This window comes from Lithobates pipiens, unplaced genomic scaffold, assembly GCF_037356315.1.
Source record: "Lithobates pipiens isolate NorthernLeopardFrog02 unplaced genomic scaffold, aLitPip1_a1.2 Scaffold_23, whole genome shotgun sequence".
Lineage (NCBI taxonomy): Eukaryota > Metazoa > Chordata > Amphibia > Anura > Ranidae > Lithobates > Lithobates pipiens.
The window spans coordinates 113,721,931-113,741,490 of record NW_027507785.1 but is presented as its reverse complement, the minus strand read 5'-3'; the positions used below and the strand labels follow the sequence as shown (position 1 = coordinate 113,741,490).

At 40.9% G+C, this 19,560-nt stretch overlaps 1 protein-coding gene across 10 annotated transcripts in view; it reads left to right on the top strand.

Moving 5' to 3' along the window:
- Positions 1-19,560, top strand: part of CHL1 (cell adhesion molecule L1 like) — a 248,112-nt gene that overhangs the window by 205,394 nt on the left and 23,158 nt on the right. For 9 of the 10 annotated variants that reach the window (XM_077452233.1, XM_077452235.1, XM_077452227.1 and 6 more), the window contains 3 exons: positions 88-267; positions 10,751-10,816; positions 16,235-16,366. In XM_077452233.1, the coding sequence (XP_077308359.1) occupies positions 88-267; positions 10,751-10,816; positions 16,235-16,366 (378 nt within the window). The remainder of the gene's footprint in view (positions 1-87; positions 268-10,750; positions 10,817-16,234; positions 16,367-19,560) is intronic. The other variant, XM_077452237.1, reaches the window with a different exon arrangement.

The window sequence follows — 19,560 nt, the reverse complement described above, 5'->3', positions numbered from 1 at the left end:
CTACCCATTTCCTGTTGGCCAAAAAAAAATTGTCTAGTATTCTACTTTTCAAACTCTTTCGGTGACTTGATTCTTTGTGTTTTTCAGTTAATGAAAGCGATAGAGTCGGAAACTTAAGTAATATCACCATATCTAACCCAAATGCTCTCAGCCAAAAAGTTCCTCGTCTTGAGGTTGGCACAAGATACAAGTTCTATCTGAAGGCATGTACACAAGTGGGCTGTGGAAAACCTGCAAGTGAGGAAGGACTGACACTAACACAAGCGAGTAAGTAACATAGTAGACTTTTTATTACAAAGTGAAATTGTATTGTATTTTCAGTTATTTTTATACATTTGTCTAGAAGTAGTTCTTGTTGTGATTTTACACTTTTTATATGCTTACTCTTCCATATCTTCATGATGATATTTCACAGATTTGTGGAGTCTCTTAGTAGTCGTCTGTATATCAAGGAATATGTAGCATCCTCGCTCAGGACTATTCAGATAAGTCACTAGAAAGTCCTTTGTTTTCATCAGTCTTACTAAGTTGACAGACTCATTCAGGGGCACTGAAATCTGCATGGCTAATGGGTAGCCTTAGTGGCCTTCTAGTGTTAAATGCTCATCTTCATGCATTCGAGCATGAGCTTTTCTGATCCAATCCTGGTATATTGTGTTTCTTTCCGATAAGAACAGAATAGAAACATTAAAATGTAATATGTGTATATATATATATATATATATATATATATATATATATATATATATATATATATATATATATGTAACTTGAAGTACACCCATGTATTAAATATACCTATATATACCCCTAAAAATGATTTTGAAAAACGAATATACGCTGATAAGATGATATTCACTAAGGTAATCACTTTTGCATATACAAACTTACATTCCTTTTAATGTTATTTTTGTAAAAAATAAAATATAAAATCCTTATGCAATAGAAGAGATATTTGAATTTACATTTAGAGTCCTACTCCAAAGTTTAAAGCAATTGCTAACAATTTGGCCATCTAGCCTTGATGCCCCTACAGACAAAAGTTGCTGCAGTGTTATATCCAAGCCACTGACATCATGGGTATTTCCTCTTCTTCCTCCATGGTGGTGGGGTGTCATTCTTCCTAAACAGCACCTACTGACATGTAGGTGCCAAGCTGTCAAGGACTACTATGAGCCCAGGCTGATGCAATGTCAGATTCCCAAGGATGTGTGCAGGAAGACCTAGGCTCACAACAAGGGTTCGTTCACACTGGGGCGACTTGTCAGGTGACTTAGCCACCTAACAAGTAGCGTCCCGCTCTGTACAATGGAACCGTTCAACACAAGTCGCTCCGACTTAGAAAAAGGTTCCTGAACGACTTTGAGGTCAACTTGAGGCGACCTGCATTGACTTCTATAGAGAAGTTGTTGTGCAAGTTGCTGCAGCGGTCGTGTCCAGGTAGCCTGAGGCAGTTGCGCTGCAAGTTGTGTTGCCTCGTTGTGAACCGACACTAAGGGTCGTTTAACGTCAGATGTCACTCAGTCTGAAAGACTGGCAGTATCTTGTATTGTGTTCATAACTGTGCTGGGCCACACTTTAAAAAAAAAAACCTCAGGTTAAAAAACATCATAGAAAAGAGCAGTCTATACTGTCTAATTATATTATAAAAACGGATAAACCACATAGCTCTTTTTATTAGAAATATTTCTTCTGGAATTTAACAAGGACCACCCTTGGTGAAAAAAAATATATAGATTCCAGACTGTCTATCTCTAATTACAAGGTTAATACAATGGATCTGGGGTAGATGTGCCACACCTAATAATAACCATGAGTCACCAGTCCCTTACTATGTTACTTTGAGACAATTTCCCTTCCAAACAAATAAATAAGCTGCTAACACCACAATGATATAAACTATCCAGAAATATATATACAAAAAGGTGCCGCGCTACAAATGTGCATCTACTATATTCAAATAAAGCAAAATATTGCTCAAACAAAACACATGAATAAATATGCATCAATACATACAATGAATTAATAATGGCAGGTGTATAAATGGATATCAAAGATTTCAAAATTCTTCAAAATAGCCAATACAAAGTGCAAATTAATATAATACATTTAAAAAAATGCAAGTAATAAGAGTGCACAGGGTATAAATAAACACATTAATACACTGAAATGAATTCATCAAGCAAAAAGTGCATAGCGCATACATCAAATATATAATTGCAATCATATATGAGAGTCAAAGGGGTTGATTTACTAAAGGCGAATAGACTGTGCACATCGCAAAATTCCATCATCCAATCATATGCAAAAAAAGCTGTTTTTTCAGTTTCCCTTGCACTGATTGGGTATTCTTGACAAAGTGAAGCTTTACCTCATTTACTAAGCTCGGGAGCAACTGCAGTCTAATTGCCTTTAATAAATCAAGCCCAAAGTGCCCGCTATAGAAGAGTTTTTTGGATACAACAATCCATGATTCTTTTTATTTCCTTATAACTTTGGAAACCATCCCCATCCCTAGTGGACACTTTGGAAACCATCCCCATCCCTAGTGGACACTCTCACCTTCCAAGATGGACCTGAAAATTCTAAAAAGGTCTAATCATAGCATCTTCCCTTTAAGATGGAAACAGCTCTCCCAAGATATCAATCATCTCCATCAACTTTTTTTTCTAAGGTGCTCAGTGAATACAATAAGAAACATTACATAGTGCTCTCCATTAATTAAAAACACTTGCTTAAAACAAATTAGGAACTCACATAGACTTGTGCAACTGCATCATACACTCAAATATACTACATATTTTGCTGAATTTAGTCACCGTTGCTATTTATTAGTAGAATTAAGTGATGTACAGTGGTGTGAAAAAGTGTTTGCCCCCTTCCTCATTTCCTGTTCCTTTGCATGTTTGTCACACTTAAGTGTTTCGGAACATCAAACCAATTTAAACAATAGTCAAGGACAACACAAGTAAACACAAAATGCAATTTGTAAATGAAGGTGTTTATTATTAAAGGTGAAAAAAAATCCAAACCATCATGGCCCTGTGTGAAAAAGTGATTGCCCCCCTTGTTAAAACATACTATAACTGTGGTTGTCCACACCTGAGTTCAATTTCTCTAGCCACACCCAGGCCTGATTATTGCCACACCTGTTCACAATCAAGGCATCACTTAAATAGGAGCTGCTTGACACAGTAAGGTCCACCAGAAGATCCTTAAAGCTACACATCATGCCGAGACCCAAAGAAATTCAGGAACAATTGAGAAAGAAAGTAATTGAGATCTATCAGTCTGGAAAGGGTTATAAAGCCATTTCCAAAGCTTTGGGAATCCAGCGAACCACAGTGAGAGCCATTATCCACAAATGGCGAAGACATGGAACAGTGGTGAACCTTCCCAGGAGTGGCCGGCCGCCCAAAATTACCCCAAGAGCGCAGCGACGACTCATCCAAGAGGTCACAAAAGACCCCACAACAACGTCCAAGGAACTGCAGGCCTCACTTGCCTCAGTTAAGGTCAGCGTTCATGCCTCCACCATCAGGAAAAGACTGGGCAAAAATGGCCTGCATGGCAGAGTTCCAAGGAGAAAACCACTGCTGAGCAAAAAGAACATCAAAGCTCATCTCAATTTCTCCACAACACATCTTGATGATCCCCAAGACTTTTGGGACAACATTCTGTGGACCGATGAGACAAAAGTGGAACTCTTTGGAAGGTGTGTGTCCAAGTATATCTGGCGTAGAAGGAACACTGCATTTCATAAAAAGAACATTATACCAACAGTAAAATATGGTGGTGGTAGTGTGATGGTCTGGGGCTGTTTTGCTGCTTCAGGACCTGGAAGACTTGCCGTGATAAAAGGAACTATGAATTCTGCTGTCTACCAAGAGATCCTGAAGGAGAATGTCCGACCATCTGTTCGTGTACTCAAGCTGAAACGAACTTGGGTTCTGCAGCAGGACAATGATCCTAAACACACCAGCAAGTCCACCACCGAATGGCTGAAGAAAAACAAAATGAAGACTTTGGAGTGGCCTAGCCAAAGTCCTGACCTGAATCCTATTGAGATGTTGTGGTATGACCTTAAAAAGGCCGTTCATGCTCGAAAACCCTCTAATGTAACTGAATTAGGACAATTCTGCAAAGATGAGTGGACCAAAATTCCTCCAGGACGCTGTAAAAGCCTCATTGCACGTTATCGCAAACGCTTGGTTGCAGTTGTTGCTGCTAAGGGTGGTCCAACCAGTTATTAGGTTTAGGGGGCAATCACTTTTTCACACAGGGCCATGATGGTTTGGATTTTTTTTCACCTTTAATAATAAACACCTTCATTTACAAATTGCATTTTGTGTTTACTTGTGTTGTCCTTGACTATTGTTTAAATTGGTTTGATGTTCCGAAACACTTAAGTGTGACAAACATGCAAAGGAACAGGAAATGAGGAAGGGGGCAAACACTTTTTCACACCACTGTATATTTATTCATGTGTTTTGTTTGGGCAATATTTTTCTTAATTTGCTTTATAAGAGATGCATATTTATAGCGAGGCACATTATTGTATACATCAGTCACCGGTGTTGAATAGTCCAGATTATAGAGAACACAGAAAATACCAGTTCTTTGATCTTTAATCTCTGACTATTTTAACTCTGTTTAATATGCCTGAAACAAATGATCAGTTTGGAATGATCTATGATAATGTACAATTTTCATGCTATTTTGGCACATGTAAATTTATTTAGAAATTAACACAAAATGCATAACGAGTTCAATGCCATTATAATAAGTGACACTGTTCTCACAGGATATACTGCTATTGAGAGCAGAGAGCGTTTAATGCATTTTGTATGCCGTTTCATATATTAGAGGCATTAAAAATGCACTAAAAATGGGAATGTGGCATTTGTATTAGGCAACATAATCACCTTCAGGACAAGGACAAGGAATCCAGATATTGAAAATAATTTTAAAAGGCAGCTACGCAGTGCCTTGAAAAAGTGTTCATACACCTTGAAATTGTCCACATTTTGTCATGTTACAACCAAACATGTTAATGTATTTTAAATATGATATATATTATATATTATATAAATTGCAAACTCTACGCACTTCATGACATTACAGCCACTCATCAGGCATCAGGAGTTAGGCCACTTTCACACTGAAGTGTTTTACAGGCATTTTTGCTGTAGTGCAATAGTGCCTGAAAAGCACATGTAAACTGCCTCTTCTGAAAGCCTGATTGCTCTCATACTGGGGCGGTGCACTTGCAGGGCAGGAAAACATTTTTGGGGGAGGTGTGGGAGAGGTGTACACACCGCTCCTAAACCACCCCTGCCACTGAAATCAATGGGCAGTGCTGCCGAAGAGCAAAGCATTTCGGCAATGGTGCTTTGCGTGCAATTTTAACCCGCTAGCAGGGGTTAAAAGCTCCCGAAAAGCGCAGTTAAACGACGGTAAAGCGTCGCTAAAACTAGCGGCACTTTACCATCGACACCCCTTGCCTGCCCCAGTGTGAAAGTGGCCTTAGATGCAAGATTATACTAGAATGGTAGATTAATAAAATATATATATTAGTGTGTGGTACCCTCCAGGCAAAGGAAACAAAAACAGACAACTCCTTCATTACTTACAACTCAGCTCACAGGCTGTGCCCAGTCTCTGTACGGGAAAAATAGGTGGCCCTGGATACGGTGTCTCATCCAGTGGTGGGGGTGGTGGTGGGAGACCCCCGCCCCCCCAGAAAAAGGAACCAGATAGGGTGTCTCATGGCTGTTCACGTATCTCATGGAACAGCCAGGAGATACCCCAGACCGCCACGACACAGTCCCTAAGTGCGATAAATGTGCACTCAGCATACACCGACACCATGCTGAATGTCATTGCAGTAAGGAAGAGGTGAGGGGCCTAACCCACCTGTGGACTTTGATGCCCGCAGTGGATACCCACCCACCTCAGCTGTGGCGAAAGGTGGAGAAAGACTGTCTACGTCACACCTTTAAGGCGGAAATCCCACTTAAAAGCGATGCGTCTCCACAAGTATCCATAATTAACTCCTTCTAATCTGTGGCGCAGCTTCTGTACTCTTTACTTGGTTCCTCAAAATATCAGTTCCTCATTACACTCTATGTTCTCTGGATAACAGTTCTTCAATACACTTCATAACTTTTCTCTCACTTTAGTTGTGCACCATTTCTGAGCTGGTACTGCTGAGCCTGTACCAGGTTCCACCAGCCCAGTAACCCGTCTCCTCACGCCTGGTGACATTGACGCATATGTTTCACTTGTATACTAGGAAGCTGTACACTGTACATCACCCATGCTTGCTCTTCTCTGGGGGCCTTACTCCATCTTCCATGACTCCTAAGCTGGGTTCCTAGGATGCCCCTGTGCCATGATGTCAGACCCAGTATGGGGGTCCTGATTGCTATGGAAGGAGCTTAAACACAAAAGCTACTTCACTACCAGGGCCTCTGTCACCTTTGCCCTCCAGCTGTTTGCTTGTGCACTTTACAATAATAAAATAGTCATTAGCAATAGCAATATAGCCTCCTACAAATAGCTTCAATGCACGTTAGACATTTGTACTGAATTTTCTCTAGCTTATCTTGTCCCCTAATTAAGCCAGTTTCTTTGTGATAGGCCATACAAGCATTGCACCCCTTTAAGTGTGTCCTCAAGTAACTTCCCACCAGGCCAATTTGAATACTTAAGAACATACTTGACTGAATTAGTTCAAAAAATAAAAAATAAACAATTCACACAATATTTTCAAAATGCATTTCTGTACATTTTCTGTTAAGTACCCTTAGTTGTTCTCCCGATGCCACTAAATTCTCATGAGGTAGTCATATCTTATAGGTGAGAAAGTCCTTAAGTCCCAAGGTCCATTTAGCAGTGGCATAGGTCCATAACCCTGGAACCCTGCCTGGGTTCCCACAGGGGGTGGTTAAGTGCAAATGGTAGTTGTTTTAGTCTGGAATAGAGAGAGAAATTGATGAAACCCCTGATTTTATTTTTATTGCTGTCTGTGTCCCCATTGGAAAGATTCCCCCTCTCTTTTTGTTCTGGTGACCACTGGCATAGAAACCAATGAGCTTTGTTAAAAAAACCTGGAAGCTCATTGGTTTCTATGCAGAAGTGAGCCTGATTTTGCACTTTCAAGCTTTAGTAAATAAACCCCAGTGTGTACTTAAAAGTGGGGTATGTCTGTACTTGCCTGTTCTGTGCACTAGTTTTGCACAGAGCAGCCCTGATCTGCCCTTTCTTGGGTCCCCCGCTGGCACTACCGGCTAATTCTATTCGACAAGTACCCCCATAGAAAGCTATAGGGGCACTTGTGCAGGTTCACTCCCAAGCCACCCTGTCTGTGTCTTTTGACACAAATAGGGCCCTGCCCCATCACAGAGTTTGAATGACAGCAGTGGAAGCCAATGGCTCTGGCTGCTATCAATCTGCCTAGAGAGGAGGGACAGAGCTGGGAGAGCCGCTACTCTCGTGCACAGCACTAGAACGAGATCGGGCTCAGGGAAGTATACAGTGGGGGCTGGGGGGATCCTGTGATAGAAGTTTTTTTACCTTAATGAATAAAATGCATTAGGTAAAAAACCTTCTGCCTTTACAATCACTAACAAAAAAAACAACAAAAAAATTATAATAATGCACTGATTCATCAATGGCTATTGTGCAACAGAAGAGGTAAGTCATGGATCAGTTGACTATAAACTGCTCTGGTGGTCCTGGAGGACTGGCAACAAAAGGGATTATAAGATAATACAAAAGCCAACTCAGCTCTTTCCTGTATAATATGAATATCATTCTACACCTGAGGCTGGGGCGCTCTGCTCAGCTAATAATAGCTGTAAATGTAGTGCACTTCAGTCATCTAATTGCTAGGTGTTGAATTGGTATAGCAATGGGCATCACTCCTCACAGATGAGGTTTAAGCATTTTTATAATAATAAAAAAACAAACAAACAGAAAGGACCCTAAATTACTCAAGGTGTCGAGACGCAATTTAAGATATATTAAAATTAATATTGTTTAAATAACTGCTGACATATGGTCCTCTCTCTTGTATTATTTTTCTTTTAATTACTAGCACTATACCAGGAAAGCTTCAAAGAAGGCATTTTGCACCGACAAATTTTGCAAGTGCGTTGTTTAAAGCAAATTTAGTATCTAAAACAACATCTTATTTTAAAAAAATGTGAAGGTTTAATATCACTTTAAAGCTGGAACTCCAGGCAGGTATAAGCCCTTGTACACACGGCCAGACATTCCAACCACAAAATCCGTCGGATTTTTTCCGACAACAAAATACGTCTGATTTTTTTCAGACGGATTTTGTCCGAAACTGGTGTTGCATACACACGGTCGGACAAAGTTGTCGGAAAATCCGATCATTCGGAACGTGATGACGTTCGTTCATTACGACGGGACTACGTTCAGGCTAGTAGCCAATAGCTTTGGTCTCGTAATTTGATCTGAGCATGCGTGGCACTTTGTCCGATCGGAATTCTCTACAAAGGATCAGACAAAGTCCGATCGGATCATGTTGTTGGAAAATTTTATATCCAGCTCTCATTTTTGTTGGTCGGACATTCCGATGGAAAAAGTCAGATGGAGCCCACACACGGTCGGATTATCCGACAACGTGGTCCGATCTGACATTTTCCGTTGGAATATCCGACCGTGTGTACAAGGGCTTACAGAGACAAATAATGCAGCTTCATGTCATTAGGACATCCTTACAGCCTGGTATCAGACTCTTGCAGTTTCTGAACTCAGGACAAGGAGAACAAGGCACAACAGAACAAGGAACCATTAATGCAAGGACAAATATGATGAGTTGAGAGAGCAGAGTAACAGAGAGATGAGCTCACCAGTCTGCTGCTGCTCTTTTCATTGTTCATTGGGTGAGGAGAGAAATGTAAGCCCTTGTACACACGGTCGGAGATTCCGACAACCAAATCCATCCTATTTTGTCCGTCGGATTTTGTCAGACGGATTTTGTCCGAAACTGTTGCATACACACGGTCGGACAAAGTTGTCGGAAAATCCGACGTGATGACGTTATTTCATTACGACGGGACTACGTTCACGCTAGTAGCCAATAGCTTTGGTGTAGGAATTTGATCTGAGCATGCGTGGCACTTTGTCCGATCGGAATTCTCTACACATGATCGGAGTATGTCCGATCGGAGCATTTTGTCAGAAAATTTTACCAACAAGTTGGAAAACTTGGTCCGTCGGATATTCCGATGGAAACAGTCCGATGTAGACCACACACAGTCGGAATATCCGTCAAAACGGTCCGATCTTACACATTCTGTCGGAATCTCTGACCGTGTGTACAAGGGCTAAGTCTTACTAAACTGTAGCACAGAAACATCAGGTTTCCTGGACTCAGAAAGAATTGTATGGCAGAACTCCAGATCCCATAAATGTACTTACCAGTGGTCCTCATTTTAAAATACTGTTCCTGCTTTCCTTTACATATGCAGTCGTGGGGACTTCTCCACATAACCTGCTGGCCCCCAATCCATTACCCAGCACTTTACATATACATTGTACATTTACATCAGTCCCTACGCTCAAGGAGCTTACAATCTAAGGTCCTTAACTCACATTCATATACTAGGGCCAATTTAGATAGAAGCCAGTTAACTTACCAGCATGTCTTTAAAGTGTGGGAGGAAACCCATACAGGCACAGGGAGAACATGAAAACTCCAAGCAGGTAGTGTCGTGGTTGGGATTCAAACCAGCGACCCTTTTTACTGCTAGGCAAGAGTGCTACCCACTACACCACTGTGCCACCAATAGTGCCCACCCTGGTTAAACGGCATCATGTGCAGTGCAATCTCTGCGTCTCCAGCTGCAGCATCCAAGCAAAGCCTCTGCTGCTTGAGAACAAAGAGCACACTGTGTAGGTGCACAGCTTGAATTGGCTGGTGCAGCCTCTGGGGGGAGCACATTTGTAGCGTCCCACCCATCCTTCCAATAGAAGGGTGATTTAGGGGCCATCGGTTTCTGTGGAGAGGCCCCCATGACTGCATATGTAAAGAAAAGCAGGTGTGGCAAATTTGCTGATATGTGCTATTTATGGGACCTGGAATTGATTAGGCCACCCCTTCCCCAAGGCACCCCCCATGTTGAGGGCACGCGGCCTGGTATGGCTCAGGGGGCTCAGGGGGGGGGTGCTCGCTCATCCCCACCCCCTTTCCTGGCCGGCCGGGTAGCGTGCTCAGATAAGGGTCTAATATGGACCTGGGGGGGGGGAGCCCCACACCGTTTTTTCGGCGTAGGGATTCCCCTTTAACTCCATACCAGGTGAAGGGGCCAGCGACGGCTCCTTCGCTGGTCCCGGCTACCTGGAGCCACGCTCAAAATGAGCAGAATTTCCTCTGTGTGTGTGGGCGAGTACCGTTCATTTCAAAAGTACGGCAGGACTTAGACCGCCGTACTTAGTCCGCCGCAAAAGTACCGTGTGTGGGCAGGTAGCTCGTTCTGAAAGTCTGGCGGACAGTCCGCCAGACTAAGTCCGCCGGATAGTCTGATACATGTGTACACGGCATAAGATATATTTTTCCATTTTTAGCTAGAGAATCCACTAGATGGCACTAACATTGTATGCAGAATTACTGCTTATACAATATCGCTCTGCTTTTTTGTCATAGAAAGCAGACAAAATGTACAAATTGGTTATCATTTAGGACATTTCTCAAAGGTTTTCATTTCTTTTCCAGGATTCTCTAGCATTCCTTTTTCCCCATCTCGCACTCCTGCTTTTGCTGCCAAAGTTCCCGCTATAGGTTTGTGCAGATGCTTGTTACGTGTCTTGTGATGTGTTTGTGTTGCTGTTTCAATGCTATGCTTCATGTTCTCTGTTAGATTGCCAAGAATATCTTGCATTGATTTCCTCCTTTTTTGCTGCTGAACTAACCTGTTTTTACCAAAGTTCCAGAATTTACATGTGAATCCACTAAAACGTTACTAATAAGTAGTTTGGAGATGATAGCTGGTTGAACCATCTCTTGGTTTCTCAAATTTACTCTGGCTGGGACTCTTGTTTTACTGTTCTTCATGTTGTCTTATGGTTTGTCTAAAATTGTCTTTTGAGATATGCCAGAACTCAAGCAATATACAATAACAGTTGCTGTGGTACAGTAAGTGAATGATAAGAACCCGTGGTTGTCAAAAGAGAAAAACAAAGCTCAAAGTGGGTGTTTTAAGATTATGTTGGTTCTAGAACAGGGTTAAAATTAAAGCAGACATTCACACTAAATAAAAATGTATTTTCCCTTGCCTTCACGCCTCCCTCTCTCACAATTGGATATTATATTTTATTTATTTTTACTTCAGGTCCCGCTGTCCTGTCGAGAAATGTCCCCCATTGGATGGTGTCCATCCTGTACTGCGCAGGCGCAGCTCTTGCGCAGTACAGGGGACAAAAGAGACGCTGAAAGTCTCTGAAGATTAATAGTTGTTCATCAGCTCTACACGGTGCCTACACATTTAATACTACATTCAGTCACATGCTCCCAATGCTCCTACAACACTGCAAGGGGCGGTGTGTCTACACAATGGCCAGAAATGGGGTGGTGATAAGGGCGGGTAGTTCAATGTTACAATCCACCAAACCCGCCCATCGACATTGCTAAACCCACCCTTCAGTTCTGTAAACATGCCCCCAAAGATACACCCATTTCACAAATCCTCCCCCACAAGCATCGGGAGCGTGCTTTCGGCGTCTCCTTTGTCCTCCGTACTGCCAAAGCGCTGTGCCTGCGCAGTACAGGGTGGACACTATCCGATGGGGCACCTTTCTCATCAGAACACCGGCAGAGCCCTCCAGCACATCTGCGCACCTGCGGGTTTCCCGCAAACGGGTGAAGACAGAGCTGTTATGGAATTCTCAAATTTTGCCACACCTGAAAAGAAACAGACAGGCTGGTTGTACTGAGAATATATATAAGTAGGTAGCTGCACCAACCCTAATATACAAAGTATATAACCAATACATCCATCCATACTCAATCAATCTATATTAAAAAGTGACTTTTCCAACCAATATAGTGCTCACATAAATGTGTTCAATATATTCATTAATTCTCAAAGAATTGTCCATACAAAGTGATTAAATATAAATAAAGTTATTCGGTACAAAAAAGTGATTCAGTACAAAAATGTCCCAGTGATGGTTCTTCTCTATACTGTTATACCAGAGATTTCTCATGAAAAAACGAACGGCCATTATTGCGCAATAGTCCTAAGTTTATTACTCTTTAAAAGTATTAACAGATAGATTCACTCTCATTTACTTGTGCCTTTAGACCGGCACCAAGTCTATCCAGCATTCCAAACAAAGCCCGTGCTTGCAGTTCCGTCTCAGGAAGGCGGTGTGCGGTTCAAGCCTCGCTTTCAGTGTGGGTCAGGGGCCAGATGGGATATCAGCTTCACTCAAGTAGTCTCAACAACATGTGAGTGAACTATCTGTTAATACTTTTAAAGGATAGTAAACTGAGCAATATTGTGCAATGATGGCCATTTGTTTTTTCTTGAGAATCAAAGAAAGGTAAATGGTGGGGCATATGAAAGGAATATTGCTGCTGGGCAAATCTCTGGTGTACCCATATAGAGAACCAACTGAACCAGGAATTACTAATGCCCTGTACAAACGGTCAGAAATTCAGACGGAAAAGGTCAAATCGGATTATATTGTCGGAAAATCCGATCATGTGTGGGCTCTATCTGACTTTTTCCATTGGAAATTCCGATGGAAAAAATTTGAGAGCAGGATCTCAAATTTTTCGACAAAAAAATCCGATCTGACTTTTTCCGATCGTCTGTTGAGAATTTTGATCGGACAAAGTGCCACGCATGCTCAGATCAAATTACGAGACCAAAGCTATTGGCTACTAGGCTAAACATAGTCCCGTTGTAACAAACGAACGTCGTCATGTTCTGAACGATCGGATTTTCCGACAACTTTGTCCAACCGTGTGTATGCAACACCAGTTTCGGACAAAATCCTTTGGAAAAAATCAGACGGATTTTGTGGTTGGAATGTCCGACCGTGTGTACAGGGCATAAGGCTTTTTGATAACTGCTTTCTGGTGAGTGCAAATTTTGGAAGGTGGTGGTGAATCACGAGAGTTTTGATCGTTCAAACAAAAATTTATATTTGATACGTGGGGTTAATTTATGAAGAACCATCACTGAGACTTTTGTGTACATAATTACTTTTTTGTACCGAATCACTATTTATATTTAATCACTTTGCATGCACAATTCTTTGAGAATGAATAAATACCGGTATATAGAACACATTGATGCCCTATATTGGTTGGAAAAGTTACTTTTTAATATAGATTGATTGTCGATGAATGTATTGATTATATACTCTGTATATTAGAGTTGGCGCAGCTACCTATTTATATATATTTTCACTCTTGCACCACAAATAGTGGAGAAATTGTAGACGCAGCAAACCTTATATGTTTAATACACATATATTCATCATTAATTATTAGTATCATTATTGTTTTTGAGCCGTGACACTTATTACACAGGCTGGTTGTACTGATCATCAATCGATAGATCGACTTCAATACAATCAGCCTGTCCATAGATGGATCAAAATTTGGCTGGTTCCTGCTGAGCTGGCTGCATTTCGATCCTTCTATGGCCTGCTTAAATGTAGTTATTGTGGTAACTGTTTAATACATCTGGGATTCAATTTAAATAACAGGTCTAAATTAAATTTTAAAGGCCTTTAAACCAAATTAGTTGAGTCAATTGGGCTGATTTACTAAACGCAAAAAGATTGCCCCGGAGCTTAGTATATGAGCAGAAGCTCTGCTGACTTCCATCATCCAGTCGTGTGCACGCAGAAATGCTGTTTTTTTTTTCTTTCTTGCACAAAATTGGATCTTCTTTGCAAAGTAAAGCGTTACTGCATTTACTGAGCTCTGGAGCAACTGCATACGCACTCTGCAAAGTGCACAGTCTATTTGACTTTAGGAAAGCAACCCCATTGATGACAAGAAAGAATGTTCTAGTGAATGTTTTTTCTCCAAATGTTTGAACCAGCCAGTGTTTGGGCAGCTATAGACAGTCTTTTCTCAGTAGTTACTGTCATAGAAGGCTGACAATCATTTTATATATATAACACCTCAGTCTTTTTCAGAAATACATTTACAGAATAAAATTGTACAGTCCTGTACATTTGTCTCTACCTATCATTACTATCATTACTATCCTTATTTCCTAAGTTTAGTTTCCATTCCAAGAAGACTTCTTAATAATGGGTGGGCATCTCCTCCTCAACCATCTCAGTAGAAGTTCATATCTTTTCATTTGAGTCTTACAAAAGGCTAAGCTCGGGAGCCTAATTGAGCTTTCCTGTGCTTAGTCTTATATCTTTAGAGAAGGTAAAAAAAAAAGCTCAGCACAGCTCCAGTGAACCGCATATCCTCAATACCGGCTTCTCTAAAACTCAAAGAAGAGGTAAAAGGAAAGAAAAAAAAAGTCACGGTTGCGATTGAGAAGAGAGCATTACTATATAGAAGCCCTTATAAATCTACACTAAGGAGGCCAATGGATAAAGGAACACATACAGTTATAGCTTATACATTGCACTCCTGATATAATGCATGGTTGGTATAAATCTGCCTTTCCTGTAATAGTAACTCACCCCCATATATTAAAGTCAGACACAATAAGGCAAATACACTTTTCAGAAGGAAATCATAAATGAAAGCCCCATAGTTCTCTCATAACTTACAGAATGGAAGTTTTTTAAATACTAGACTCTGCAATCTGTAGATTAATGCTCCCAGGCAGGAGTCCCAAGGTAGAACTGGTAGAACTGATCTACATTCTACATTTGACTGCTAGTTGTGGTGCATGCAGCTAACTGTCTGACCAAGTTGCACCTACAGATCCGGGCCCTTATTAGCGGGAATCAATCATTATGGTCCCCCATTCATGTTATCACCAGGACAGCTATGACCTGGTGATCACATGAGGTTTGTTAGACTCTCCAAGCTCTCCAAGCTCTAGCTTTTGTTTTACAGTCTCTGAATAGAACTTTTTCTTTGCACAGTGATCTTCCAGACTCAGAATATGGCCCCATAAGTGATTGTAAAGGCTCCTTTTTTGTCTTTTTTTTTTTATAACAAACATGTTTACATGTTGGCATCACATTAGTGATGCCAGTCAGTGCATGCTATCAGTGCCACCCATCAATGCCATCACGTCTGCCCATCAATGCCCATCATTGCTGCCCATCACTGCCATACATCAATGCCCATCAGTGCCGCCCATCAGTGCTGCCTATCCATGCCGTCTATCTGTGCTCACCAGTGTTGCTTATCTGTGCCCACCACTGCTGCCTATTAGTGCCCACCAATGCCACCCATCCATGTCGCTCATCAGTGCCACATATCAGTGCCACCTATCAGTGCCCATAAGTGCGGCATATTCGTGTCTCCTCATCAGTGCCACCTAATCAATGCCCATAAGTGCCACCTCATCAGTGCCCATCAGCACAGCCTATCAGTGCCGCCTCATCAGCGCCCATCAGTTAAGGAGAAAAATTACTTATTTACAAAATTTACTGACAGAAACTAAGAAAAACTTTTTTTTTTCTAAATTTTCGGTCATTTAAAAAAAAAAAACAGAAGTGATTAAATACCACCAAAAGAAAGCTCTATTTATGTGAAGAAAATGATAAAAATGTCACATGGTTACAGTGAAGCATGACTGCGCAATTGTCATTCAAATGTGACAGTGCTGAAAGCTGAAAAATGGCCTGGGCAGGAAGGGTAAGTACCCTGTATTGAGGTGGTTAAAGTCTACTGGAGGTTTAATGATTGTTCACCTAACTACTACATTAGGTTCCTCATTGGCGCTATGACAAGTCATCTCCAAGATTGTCCTTATAAATACATAAATCGGATGGGGGAGAACCCAGAACAAGCGCAGGTTTTAGGAAAATATTGTTTTTGGAAAGTTTCAATGCAAATGTTTCTTTTGGGGATCAGTTAAAGTATGTGGTAGATCTAACAAATGAAGCGCATTACCTGTATAGCAATATTTGTCGTTTACTAATATTTTTTGTCTTTAATGAGTTGGGAGGGAAGCCTTTTTGCATCTTTAAACAATACAAATATACAGTAAATATATATTTATGCATTTTCATTTTCTTCTATTTATTTTAATTGCAGCTTACGCTAATGCACCTCACAGCCTGTCTTCACAAGGATGGTTCATCGGACTGATGTGTGCTGTGGCTCTTCTAACTCTATTAATGCTTGTTGCTTGTTTTGTGAAAAGAAACAGGGGAGGAAAATATGCAGGTAACAATTCCATTACAAATAATGGGCTCCATTCACGGAGCAGTATTGTCCTCTTTAAAATGTGCGGTAAAATAGCTCATAGCATTTTTCAAAAACATTTTTGCAATTCACAAAAAAACACCACTAAAATACCGTATGCAGTATTTCATTGAAAATATGCAGTATTTATCTTGAGAAAATTTGCAGTATTTTATCTCATGCGATATCCAGAGTGATGGATACAGTGGAGAAGAATTAGAACCCCTGTCAGTTTTTGTTGCTAATAAAGAGGTCAAATGATTTAAACTGTAGAAATATGCAAACTCACAAAGTTAGTGTAGTCCCTGCAGCATACAGTATGTATTAATACAAAAGAAAAAAGGTGACTAGAATACCAAAGGGAAGCTGATTTCACAGGACACACGTGGTGTATCAAAAACAATTACCGTATTTGCCGGCGTATAAGGCAGCTGGGCAGATAAGACAACCCCCTAATCTTCCATTTTAAATGTTGGATTTGTGCTATACTTGCCGTATAAGACGACCCCCTTCCAACCAGCCTGTCAGCCTGCTGGATGTGCGGTAATGCTGTATGTTCAGTAGCGGTAACACTGTCTCACAGTATACATACAGTATACTGCGCTAAGCCAATCACAGCGAGCGATGTATTCTATTAATGAATACAAAGCCTGCTCGGATTGGCAGGGGCTGTAACATCATCAGCCCGCGCCTCTGACTCTCAAAGCCAATCAGAGCAGGCTACTGTATGTAGCCTGCTCGGATTGGCAGAGGTGGTTACTCCAATCCGAGCAGGCTTTGTATTCACTAATAGAATACATCGCTTGCCAGGATTGGCTCAGCGGTGTATACAGTATTACCGCACATTCAGTAAGCATCCAGAGGGATGCTATGCAGCGGGCGGCTTGCACACAAGACGGCTTTGCTTTATACCCGGCGTATAAGACGACCCCCGCTTTTTGGCTGTTTTCTTTTAGTATAAAAGGTTGTCTTATACGCCGGAAAATACGGTAAGTTCAATTAAATAAATACAAAATATCTTTAAAAATTTCAAATATTGAATAAAAATTGTATCACAAATTACACACATACACTATATTACCAAAAGTATTGGGACCCTGCCTTTGCACGCACATGAACTTTAATGGCATCCCATCCTTAGTCTGTAGGGTTCAATATTGAGTTGGCCCACCCTTTGCAGCTATAACAGATTCAACTCTTCTGGGAAGGTTGTCCACAAGGTTTAGGAATGTGTCTATGGGAATCTTTGACTATTCTTCCAGAAGAGCATTTGTGAGGTCAGACACTGATGTTGGACCAGAAGGCCTGGCCTGCAGTCTCCCTTCTAATTCATCCTAAAGGTGTTCTATCAGGTTGAGGTCTGAACAGTCAAGTTCCTCCTCCCCAAACTCATTCATCCATGTCTTGCTTTTTTTTCTTTTCTTTGCATGTGATTGGGTATTCTTTGTGAAGTGAAGCCTTACCTAATTTACTAAGTTCTGGAGCAACGTGCAAATTGCACAGTCTATTTGCCTTAAAGCGGAGGTCCGCCAGTTTTTTTTTTTTAAAGTCAGCAACTACAAACACTGTAGCTGCTGACTTTTAATAAGGGCACTTACCTGTCCAGCGAGCCTCCCCCCCCCCCCCGGGGCCGATCCGTCCACCGGAACGGGTGCCGGCATCGCCATTCTAACGAAGGGAAACAGGCAGTTGAGCCTTGCGGCTTCACTGCCCGTGTCCTACTGTGCATGAGCAAGTTGCACGGTGCTTTGTGAATGGACGCCTGTGTACTGTGACACACACATGTCCCAGAAGACATTGCGCCCCATCTCCCAGGAGATTACGTGAGGGAGGACAAGACCCGTGGAGTAGGAAGTGGCAGATTAGGACGATCTGCCTAGCAACAGCCTTTTCTGGTAAGTAATGGTTTATTTTTCAAATGTTTTTAATGTATTTTAAGGAGCGTGTTTATGTATTTTTCTTTTTTTTTAGGGTGGACCTCCACTTTAAATTAAAACTAAAGGCAAAACTTTTATGTTTTCATTTTGGATAAAGTAGAGGAGGGTTATAACCCCTGTAATTTTTTTCTATCCATCTGTGTCCCATTGGAAGTTTTTCCCCGTCTTACTTTTCCAGAAGACAACCCAAACAAAATAAATATAGAGAGGGTGAATCTCCCTCACCTCCATTCTATCCAAAATGAAAAAAAAGTTTTTCCTTTAGTTATACTTTGCGTAAATCGACCCCAATGATTTCCATATTTCCATAATATGTTTCTATGCATTGCTGTTGATAGAAGTGATCCAAAAAGACAGCGACCACTCATAATTGGCTATTATAATTTTACATTCCTTAAATACCACAAGCCCGGACCACTACTTAATTACCGCATGCATTTAATTATTTATTTCCTTCTGTGAATTGACTTTTTTCATGCAGTATTTACTGACAGTTTTAAGCATTTTGCAGTAAATACCGCAAAACGGTATAGTGAATTGACAGTTGCAGGATCTTATGCAATATTTAGAGAAAATGAATCTGGACACCTACATACAGCATTCGATCTGGTTATGTGACTGGAGCCCAATATGTTATCCATTATACAGGTATGGCTTCAATCCGCTCTGGACACATTTACGATGAATTGCTCTAGGATTAAATCTGAGCAATGTATAAAGAAATAGTCAAGGTACCCAAAGCAAAATGTAACCGCAGAATCATTAAACTCAAAATTGCATCCTGAATCCTGATAATTTTATGTTTTATTTTCCAAACAATAGATTGTAATTTTAGTCCAAGTAGTGGTACTGCTGTTCCTGATCACTACTGGTAATGTTGGAGTGCTAGGTTTTAACCCTTATAAAGGATGCTGTGTCAGAGATTGCATGGTATCCTTGTGTTTACATTGATTTCCTCCAGGTGCTCCAGTTTCATCATACAATCATTAAACGAACAGCAAAATGAATTTGCTTCCAACTATATGACTCTTGTATGTGCATGGAAAAACATGACAGGCCATATTCTCTACACAGGCTGATGAAAACAGTTCAATTTTTTTTCTACAAAAGCAAAGTGATACTGTGTCAGTGCTCTATAAAACGGGCAAAAAAAAAGGGTCAATGTAGCGTTGGGTAGAAAAATGGGGATGAAGAGATATCTGGTAAAATATGACATGCAGATGACAGACATAATTTATT